The following is a 10,328-nucleotide window of genomic DNA, read 5'->3' as shown; positions in this document are numbered from 1 at the left end:
GGGTTCCACATGGCACCAATTGCCCCCGAGCACTGCAGCTGCCCCTCGGGGGCACCTGTCTGTGGGAGCTCTGCTCCCGCCCCATGGACCCCAGCCGCGTGGCCACGAGCTGATTGGCTGCCTGCCCGCTCTGCCAGGAGGGAGGCTGATGCTCGAAGGGGCAGGCAGTGTGAGGCCCTCAAGCCTCCCCAAGATTTAAAAATCCAAGCGAGCGAGGACTCCCCTGCTCCAGGGAGCCAACCCCCGGGAGCTCCACTCAGCAACCCAGGCTTTGCCCAGCACTGTCTGCACTGGGTCTGGGTCCCAGCTGCCCAGTACTCCCTGGGGTGAGTCCCCAGGAGCCATTTTCCCCCCATTCCTGCCCTGCAGCCTTTGTGCTCCCGCTGTGATCTGACCCCCTGGCTGGCTGGGCTGTGAGCCCCTCAGGGCAGGTCCCCCTGACCCAGGCTGGGGCCCTGGCCCCACTGGGTGTGGGGCAGCGCTGTGCCCAAGGGCCCTTTGCCCATCCCAGCTGCAAGCACAGCCCCAGGGCGGGCAGGCGCCAGCGCTAGGCCCTGCTCTTGAAGAGGCTGCACCAGTCCCGGTCTCTGCTGTCACCTAGCGAGCGCGCGGCAGCATGCACGGGCCTGATCCCTCCCCGCGGAGCTGCTTGTCCCTCCCCGGGGCCAACAGCCCCTCGCACTCGGGCCTGGCCTAGCTCTGTCCTGCTGCCAGGGCAGCCGCGGCCCCTGGGCCCAGCCGAGGGCGAGGGGCTGCAGCCGGGGAGCCCGGTGCAGGCAGCCGGGAATGGAGGCTGGGGCTGGCCAGGAGAGGGCAGTGCGGCACCAGCGGTGGCTGGGGCCCTGGTCCAGGCTGGGATGGGGAGCAGGCAGCTCCCCCCTCTGCCCCTTTTCCTGCTGACTCTGCCCTGGGCATTTTCAGGGGCACCTGCAGGGGCAGAGCTGGCAAGGAGCCCACCCCTGCCCCCCTTCCCCCACCTGGTCTGTATGTCCCCTGGCACCCAGCCCACACCGCCCCCGAGCAGGGGAACCGCGGGCCCCAGGCAGGAGCTGGCACGGAGCGCTCTGGGCTGCCACTATTCCAGGGAGGATGCCAGGACGGTGGCCACGCCTCGGCCAGAGGAAAGGCCAGGCTCCTTGCTGTCTCCCCGCACAAAGGTCAGGGCTGGAGCCTGGGGCCCTGCTCAGGGCTGTAGGTGCATGGGCGGCCGGGTGCCATAGGGCGGGCAGGGTAAGCTAGCCGACGAGGCATGCCCGGGGGAGGGTGAGCAAAGCCCCCCCAGCTGCCCCTGCATTTACAGCCTCCTTAGCTCCATGCCACCCGCCTGCCTCCCCCTTCCCCCAGCTCAGGCCCTTCCTCCCCCCGGAGCTCAGGCTGCAAGGTGGGGCCCCGGCCCCATCATTGTTTAGCCCACAGGGGCTCTGAGGCGCTGGCCAAGGTTGCCCCAGGTCTTGTCCATCCCCCTCGCAGTGTGCAGGGTCCCCCAAGCCCTCCTCCGCCCCAGCCTGCCCCGGCTGTGCCCAGCCCGCCAAGGGGCGAGGAAAGGTGGATTGAGCAGCCGGCCCCAGGGGCCTCCCTTCATCTCCGCCTTGAGCAGCTCTCTTAGAAACGGGCCCCCAGTCGCAGGTGAGGAATGGGGTGGGGGCTTCCCCCGCTCGGCCAAACCCCTTCAAATGGCAGGGCAGGGGTTGAGGCGCAGGAAAAGCCCCTGCAGCCGTTAGGGGCTCCTGTCCCCTGTGGTACTGCGGGCAGGGCAGGGCAGGGCATGCACCCCACCCCAGCATTCGTGGGGGCAGGGGGGAAGGGATGGTGCTGTTGCCCCGTTCAGAGGAGTGGGGAGCAGGGTTGAGGGCATGACAGGGGGCAGGGTGAGATGCCAGCGCTAGTGGGCGAGGGGCACTGTGCTCCAGGGGAGGGGCCCGGGTGCAGTGTGTCCTGCCAGGGGCGGTGAGCCTCGAGAGGAGATACAGACTGTCCTGCTCTCTTCCCCGCCCCCGGGCTGCTATTTCCAAACCCTGGGCTCCAGGCCAGGGGATTCCTCGCGGTCCCAGGCCCTGGCCAGTGCCCGCACTGGGAGGAACGCGAGACCTGAGGACGGAGCAGGGTTTGGCGCAATGGCCCAAGAGGCTGCTCTCGCCCACAGCTCCTGGGCCCCAGGAAGTGGCTGAGGGGGCTGCTCACCCAGCCCCATTGCCCGGGGGCCTGGCCGGAGCAGAGCTGCACCTGGCTGCCATGAGGCTAATGCAACAGGCAGCATGCCCAGAATCGGGGCAGGAGCCAGGCTAGCCCTGCCCCCTCCCCTGGCAGCTCCCCCCATGAACACCCCAGTGCAGCGGGTCACTACGTCTCCAGCTGTGCAGGCCTGAGGGCTGGCCCGGCGATGGTGGGGTCTCGCCCAGCCCAGGAAGGGGAAGGCGCTGCCCAGGGCCAGGCCTAGACACACCCGTGCACGCAGGGCCTGCCGGCGGACGCTGTTCTACCGAACGCAGCATGTGGAGCGGGCCCAGTTGGTGTGGGGGGAAGGGCCCCCAGCAGCTGGGTGTGTTGGGGGGGGGCCACGGCCTGCACAGTACGATAAGCGATGGCCCTGCAGGGAGCTCAGCCTCTGGCTGCGTGGGGCCCGCGGTGCTGAGAACGCGGCCCAGCAAAGGCGGGGCGACCGTTGAAGACGGATGGGGGCACGCCCTAGGGTATGGGTTAATCTGGGGGCTCACAGCTGCGCTGCTCCTGCCTGCAGCCAGCAATCAGCAGCCACGAGGGCTGGTGCCCCTCAGGAGAGCAGTGGGGGAAGGGTCCCCATTTGCTCTAAGAGCAGAAAACAGCAGGAACAGAGTAAAATTAAGCAGGATCCGGCCCCGGGGAGCCGAGCACTGACCTGAGACCGCAGGATGTGGGTGAAAACCCCAGTCCCATGGGGCTAGCAAGCACCAGCCACGCTCAGCCCCACATGCTGGCCCTGCTGCGGCAGGAGGGCGAGGCAGTGGATGCAGACAGGGTTAATCAGCCTAGGGGAAGCAAGTCCCCAGAAAACTGCTTGCCCCCCTTTAGCCAACTCCCCATCTCTGGCCAGCAGAGAGGGGGTTGCCCAGGAGAGGCCCGCTGGCCAGCAGTCTCCTCAGCCAATAGCCGCGGCAGGACCTGCTGCATGTGGGACAAGAGCCGATGGGGCTGGGCTTGGAGCCCCCAGGCCCAGAGAGGAGGACACCCAAGAAACAGCAAACCTGGGGGGGAGGTCAGGGCTCCCTCGTGGTACCGATGGGCCATGTCTGGCTGCAATAACCCAGGGCGCACTCAGGACAGACTGACCCGTTCCACAGGCAGAGCCCTGGCTGGAGGCTTCCCTCTGGCTTTCTGAACAGCTGGCTGCGGGCACAGGCATTCCTTGTGGGGGCGCTTGGTTAGACGAGTGCCCTTTGATTAATTAGCTGCATCTGTCATCCCCCGCTTGGGTTCCATCGCTCACTGCGGGATGGAGGCAGAGCTACCCAACCGCACCTCATCGACCCTGCCATGGGCCAGCAAGTGCCTCCTGGCCTCTGCCCACCATGTCCAGATAGCAGAGAGCAGCTCCAGGCTGAGACGGCCTGCTCTGCTTAGGGAGGGGAAGGCCCAGCCTCAGAACCATGCTCAGTGGAAGGAATAAATGCAGACAGCTCAGGTTACACTCAACTCCAACACTGTAATGTGTACCGAGCATCACAACAAGGCCAGCAGGGTAGTTAGTGTTACTGCTTCGGCTGCAGACCAGACTTCATTTAAAACAGGATTGTAAACATACAGTAAAATCAACATGTAAACAGAATCAGGCTCAGTGACTGCAAATCCGTGTGCACATCCCACACCTCCCACAATGCAGTTCCTCCCTGTGGGATATTTACACAAGCTGTGGCTAGAAAAACCCAGCTGTACCTGTCTGCCCCACCCCAGCCTCGCTCAGACATTCGGTCTGTTCCTTTTAGTGCTTGCTGCACACTTTTCTCACACCACTTCGGAGGATCCTGCATTTTCAGGCATTTTCCCACTGGATGGCCAGTTTTAAAGGATTCCAGTCACTGTTTCATTAGTATCTATCCCACCCCCACCTCCCCATACAGTGCATCGATTACAGCTGACTGTGCAACACAGACGGCTTACGCACGCTTCGCTACTCCTGAGGCTATTTCCAACAGGGAAGGCAAGCGACTATTCACACCCTGCACAAGGGGAACAGGCACCTGCTGCCCCCGAGTGACCCTATTTCAATCCTGTTCCCACAGAGGGCATTGCAATGAGTCCCAGCCTTTGCTCCCTTCACAAGGTGACTCTTCAGACAGGCCAAGTGCGGCTGTCAGGCCAGACAGTGTAATACTGGCCGCGCTTGTGAGGTTCTCTGGGGCAATTATCTGCCGTCTAACGCTTGATCTGATGTCAGATTGCACAGGAGTTACTCAGCATGGCCAACCCTCGGAGTCCGTGGAATATCGGATTTTCCTAACTTCATTAAGCAATAGTCAGAGGTGCACAACTGATGGCTCAGCAGCCCAGAGCCTGTCCTTTAGCCACACCAAGCCGGCAGGGAGTGCGATGCCCACGTCTCGCAAAGTGGCTCCTACCACACCCCTCCACTCCACTGGGAGGGGAAGAATGGGGAGTGTCACATGGTTCTGGTAACGTTACCAGCCACCCTTGCCCTTGGTGTCCAAGTCCAAGAGACACAGCATCACACAGTCCAGCCCCAGAGGGGCGGCACTGATATAACAACAGAATTTTCTGAACAAAATGCCAGGAGTTCACTCTCCTTGGTTGCATGATTGCTAAGAATAGGACAGCGTTGGCAGAGGAAGAGATACTGACACTGACAGACACAATCACAATGGAGCCTCTGAGACCAGAAAAATTAGACAGCTTCCATGGTAGCAGATGTGGTTATCAGTGCACAGGTACATACGGGACAGAGAAGGGAGAGAAACACCTTCATGACTACAGACTGCAGCTCCAGTAGGGACCAAACACACCCAGTATGCCCCGCTTCTACCACTCCAGTCCATTATGGACTGACATCACTGACATCTGACCAGCCCTCCCACACCACACAGACCGTCACCAATTCAAAGCATGACTCTGGCACTGATCTAATCACAAGGACTCTGAATCTGGGCCTTGTTCTCTAGATCAGCCAGAGCTGGGAATTTTGTGGAAGCCCATTGTTCGGCCCTCGAGGGAACTTAATACCCAAAGGACCCTACCGGGTTCCCCACTTTGCCAGCAGCCCGAACAGCACTGACTGATTCTGTGGGGAAGGTCACCGACCCCAGTCCCAGAGAGGAAACAGAAAACACCCCCTGCCCCACTGTAATAGCTCTGGGTTTGTTTGGCTTGCATGCCTGGAGAGCACGTGGATCTCGGCTGTTGGAGAGTTACGGGGAAGCAGGTAAGTTCTCTTTGCACAGACAGCAGGGCAGACAAACTGCAGCCCCCAAGACAACACAGAAGGTGCATGTTGCAGGGTCGGGCTGTGCCAGGGTAAGCCGTTCCCGGCTGGTGGCCTCTGCAGGATGCTCCCCCAGTTACAGCTGAGGATGGCTGCTGGGTGCCATTTTAGGTAAGTTAGGTGCAGACCATGGTGGGCAAATTCTGAGCACGTGTCTCAGTGTCCAGTCTGAGAAATGCTGGGAAATTGCTGAGGAAACAAGAGACCTGACTCCATGGGCTGAGTACAGAGGCAGGGCTGGAAAGTGTGAGTGGACCCTTCCGCGAAGAGTGTCAGAACCCATCCGCCCAGCTCCCCCAGCACCAGGCAGCGGGAAGGAATGCTGCAGGCTAGAAATTGCAACTGCAGATGGAAGGAGCCTACAGTGAGTTGACAGCAGCTGGGGGAGGGAAGTGTGCTCTGTTGGCCCCCGGGAAGCACCCAGCTGTATGTGTGAAGAGAGCACCATTCACAATCCGTGAGAACAGCTCACTCAAGCACAGTAAGAACACTGCACGTGTGGAAGCAAGAGGGAACTGCTCTGGGTTGCACGTGGCCCCAGCTTTCCCCAAGACCCCTCTGTGCATCAGTGGATCTCAGTTTGTTTAAATGAGGTGGCAAAGACAGACTCTTCCCCCTAAATGCTTCCTTCTCAGATTAGCTGGGCTATGGGCAGGCCAAAGTTTGCACATCCTGTTCCTAATGCAATAGGAGGCTGTATTTGCCCCAGAGTGCTTTACGGGAATCTGCCAAGGAGTTAATTACTGTACAGTATCATAAACCAATACATGATTATATACACCAAGTCTAGACATTTCCTATGCAACCCCCACGGTAAACACGCACAGCACTAAAGCTGTTTGCTTAGGGCGGAAAGAAGTGTCTCTGAAGCGATGTCAGCTACGCTTGCAACAGTGATGTCACAGCCCTCCACTTAACAGCCTCAGACAGACACTTCGGGCAGCTGCAATGGGAGTCATTTTCGCAGAAGCAGCACATCATGGCAGGGGAGCTACACACAACTTCACAACACAAACACAGAGGGGACAAGGGCTAACCACAGCACAACACACCAGCATTCGAGTCTAACACTGCCCAGTTAGGCCGAGGGACGCTCTAATCGTCCAATTTTCCTTCACGGATGTTGTCAAATGAGAACGGGAGGAACTTGAATCCAGTGCCAACGTAGAACTTATTCTGGAACTCAACCCTGCAAAAGAGAGAGAGCGAAAACAATCATTCCTCCAACACCAGCAGCTATTTACAGTGTCAGAAACGAAGTGGGGACTGGCTACAACCTCGTTAAATCTGCATATCGGGACAGGCAGATGAAATGAAGCTTTCAGTAGCACAGTCGGGATCAGGACCCAACTGAACAATTACAGATTTCTCCTCTCCCCCAGCTCCTGGGCAGAATGGAGAAAAAACTGTCAAAATGCTGCTTTCGTGGAGAAAGATCAATTTTACATGAGCAACAAACATGGGGAGAAATCCACGAAGCTGGTGTCACATGGAACTATTTAGAGGATAATGAAAGGAACATGTGTCTCCTACAGGATATTGTTTCTATAAAAATCACATTCTACAGATTATACTTATAACTAACACATGATCATGATCTCTCATGATCTTATGCTGGTGCTTCCCATGGCAAAAAGACACCCCAAAACCCCACCAGAACGCTGAAAGAACAAACAAGTGAAAGTATCAGCATCCGCTGTGCACGTTTGCATTTCCTTGGGCTGAGGGCTGTAAGAATGCCTGCGGTCCTCATCTCTCTCACCTTAGTCATTGCATTTTTCTTGAAAAATTAAAAGGAGAGATTGGACCAACACTCGGGGGCAATCTAGAGAACCCCTCTGCTCCAGCCCTTGGGAAGGGCCAGGATGGTTCTCGGCAGAAGATTCTTGAGGGCTTTGCCCAGTTACACATTAAAACATCTTGTGCAACTGAGTTTCCACCAACTTACCTTGGAAAACTGATGGCCCACACCATTAGGATATAATCCCCAGACAAAGTGGAGATGATAAAACTCCCTCCTCACACCCTTTGCCCATCTTGGATGGAGCCCTGCGCCCAGGGGGAGCCTGCTATAGGATCAGGGCCTTAGACCAAGCCTGGCACAACGGGGCTCTGATCTCAGTTGGGGCTTGGAGGTCTTGCAGTCTTTGACCTGAACTAGTGGTTTTCCCAGAAATCTGATCTAGACCTGCCCAATTTAAGCTGCAAGCCGCTGTATTGGGAGCCCTCACAAGCTACAGGCACTGTTATCACTGAAGGCTCTGACACGGTCCCCAACCCATTATAAAATGCAGTCACGTGGAGCAAAATGGCCTTTCTGGGTTCTGACACCCTCCCGTCGGAGCATTTGGTCTCCCACAGATCGACGCCAACATTCCCTAATGCCACTAAATCCACATGACCAATGGTCGCTCTTGCTAAAGTCCTGGTCAGGATTATTTCAAAATGGTACAAATGGGGACAGGAAATATTACACAGTCCCCTTCTCCCCCAAAACTACAGAAAAAGTGTGCTACACTGAATGAAACATTTCAAGTTTTAACTTTTCTTATTAAATGCTTTAGAACTTCCCTCTCCCTCCCCTGCACGTTCTAGAGCCCCCTCAGAGTCGTCTGGGTTTAGCTGTTGAAGAACATTTTCCCTGGCCCTCACTGAGTGCTCTTGGAGAAACAGAGATATGCACATCATCTCAGAACCTCGGCATTAACTTTGCTTTTTCATTTGTTTTCCATAATAAATTAAATTGGAAAGGAATGACCCTGGACAGCTGCCTGAGGGTCAAACACTGCGAAATATGGAAAGAAAAACCATGATTCATAATAAAAACAAGTGCATGTTTCTGCGTGCCCCATGAGAAACCCTTTCCATTCTGCTGTCCGCTGGAACCAAATTGGCACTCTGAGGAACCAGGTGTCTCTCTCAGGAGCTCTAGCAGAGTAATTTTTTAGCATTATTTTAGGACACATTTTGCATTATGAATAATTTTAAAATGGAATACACTGAAAAATGTCACAAGGACACTGGGAACGTTATTTGGAAAGCGACCAAACTCGAGAAGTCCTGAGCGACTACCACGACACAGCTTGCAAAGTCACTGACAGCCCAGTCTGCAAAGATGGCACTCTCCTGACACAGCCAAAGAGTGAAGCGTTCAGACAAACAACATTCTGCTGATAGATTCTCCTGCCTGCCTGTGCACACAGGGACCGAGCTCCCTGCTAAGGAATCCCTGGGATGAGCCAGGAGTTTCCGCAAGGGAGCGAAAGCTTTATTGCCAAGGTCATGTGTTTTGCAGGAACCCTGACAATAAGCACCCTGTGACTAATTCCTACTCTGTAAGCGAGGAGAGCGAGGGGAGCATTTCAGTCCCACACATTGTAACCATGACTGCCGATCTTTCGGATCCACCCTGCTCAGGCAGCTACTATCAGGTGTGCTCACAGTCCTTGCACAACCTTAGGTACCCTAAGTCTGAGAGAAGCTGCTGCAGCATGGAAATAGCGGGGTTAAGTAGATGATGATACCAGGTCACTTTCATTTAACAGAACTCCAAAATCTAAGGAAAGAAAGTTCCTGCCATGCTTCTTCACATTTGCTCCCAGGAAGATCCAGAGCACATTGCTCTGCTTGGAGCAGTGGATGCCTGCTGCTCCCAAGAGTGCTTGCTTCACTGCATAACTTTGTAAAGTGTCTCTCATTTCTGATCAAGTGCCATGGAAGAATTCATGAAATCGTTAGCTCTGCACTTCAAGTAAACAGGGGCTTAAAAAGGATTTTTTGGTTTGTGCTAAAGCCCCGGACCTTCCCTCTCAGGGTTTTCATATTAACAGGCCTCTCCAACCCACCTCTGCTTGTTGGCACAGCACGCCTGGGGATTTTCCCATGAGATCCCCAGGAACTGCAGGGTCACAGGTAAAGTGCTTTCCCCAAACTGAGAGCATCTACAAAGTCAAAGTCAAATTTTCATGCTTGTGCATAAGCAGCAGTGCACCATCCAGGTGCCTAAGTGGGTGCTGAAGTGTTGATTTGGGAACCCAATTCAGGGCCTGCCCTTGAAAGAGGTGCCTCCTTCGCTTTGAAGTCAAGTGGCCCTTGCCTGTGGTTAGATTCTTCAGGATTATTAGGCTTCCCCAAATATTCAGCCAGGTTTTATCTTCAGCATGGCTGATCGCCCTTCCCACGCGTAAATGAAATGGCGATACCCTCGCTTATGGTCACGAGATTTGCCTGGAGCTCAGGGCCTTTTACAAACTAAAAAACAACAAATAGTTGTGAACCAGTGGGCGGGGATCTGGGTCTCACTACACCCACGTCTGCCCACTGGATTCCAAGCCCATCCATGCCTCCTAGGAAGGAATACTCCCCCTCTGGCGACAGAATGCCAAGAGCTTCACAGGGCAGTTGGTGTGCGCCTGTCCATCCATCCTGATCTTAATTCTCAGTTTACAGCTCAGAACAGCTGGCCACAAAGCAGGACATTAATATTCCTTTTTATTTGTTTTACACGGCTGTTTGCAGCTTACCACGTTTGCTGTGTATGAAGTTTATTTTGACATCACCACCCAAAACTGCAACCCTCCCCCCGGGGACCCCACCATTTGGAGTGATCCAGACATCGCGTGACTTGGAAGCAGTTGCATGCAAGAAATTAATGCTTCACAGCCAAAAGGGATATTTAAGATCCATGTCGTTGCCCTCCAATGGCCGAGCAACAGCGCATTCTATGAGCATTTGTGAATCACTGGCATACAGCTCAGACAACACAGAGCAAGAAAAAAAAAAAAAGCTCTCCACATGCCTGGAAGAGAAGCACCCTGAGCTGCAAGCATCTGCCATCGGGGTTGTCTTATGCACTCAG

At 55.7% G+C, this 10,328-nt stretch overlaps 1 protein-coding gene across 15 annotated transcripts in view; it reads right to left on the bottom strand.

Moving 5' to 3' along the window:
- Positions 1–3,659: 3,659 nt before the first annotated feature.
- The window catches only part of ATP6V0A1 (ATPase H+ transporting V0 subunit a1), a 68,458-nt gene continuing 61,789 nt past the window's right edge, over positions 3,660–10,328 (bottom strand). For all 15 annotated transcript variants that reach the window (XM_043536586.1, XM_043536587.1, XM_043536585.1 and 12 more), the window contains one exon: positions 3,660–6,659. In XM_043536586.1, the coding sequence (XP_043392521.1) occupies positions 6,566–6,659 (94 nt within the window). In that variant the 3' untranslated portion in view covers positions 3,660–6,565. The remainder of the gene's footprint in view (positions 6,660–10,328) is intronic.

This window comes from Chelonia mydas, chromosome 27 (assembly GCF_015237465.2).
Source record: "Chelonia mydas isolate rCheMyd1 chromosome 27, rCheMyd1.pri.v2, whole genome shotgun sequence".
In the NCBI taxonomy this organism is placed as follows: Eukaryota; Metazoa; Chordata; order Testudines; family Cheloniidae; genus Chelonia; species Chelonia mydas.
This window is presented reverse-complemented; position numbering and strand designations above follow the sequence as displayed.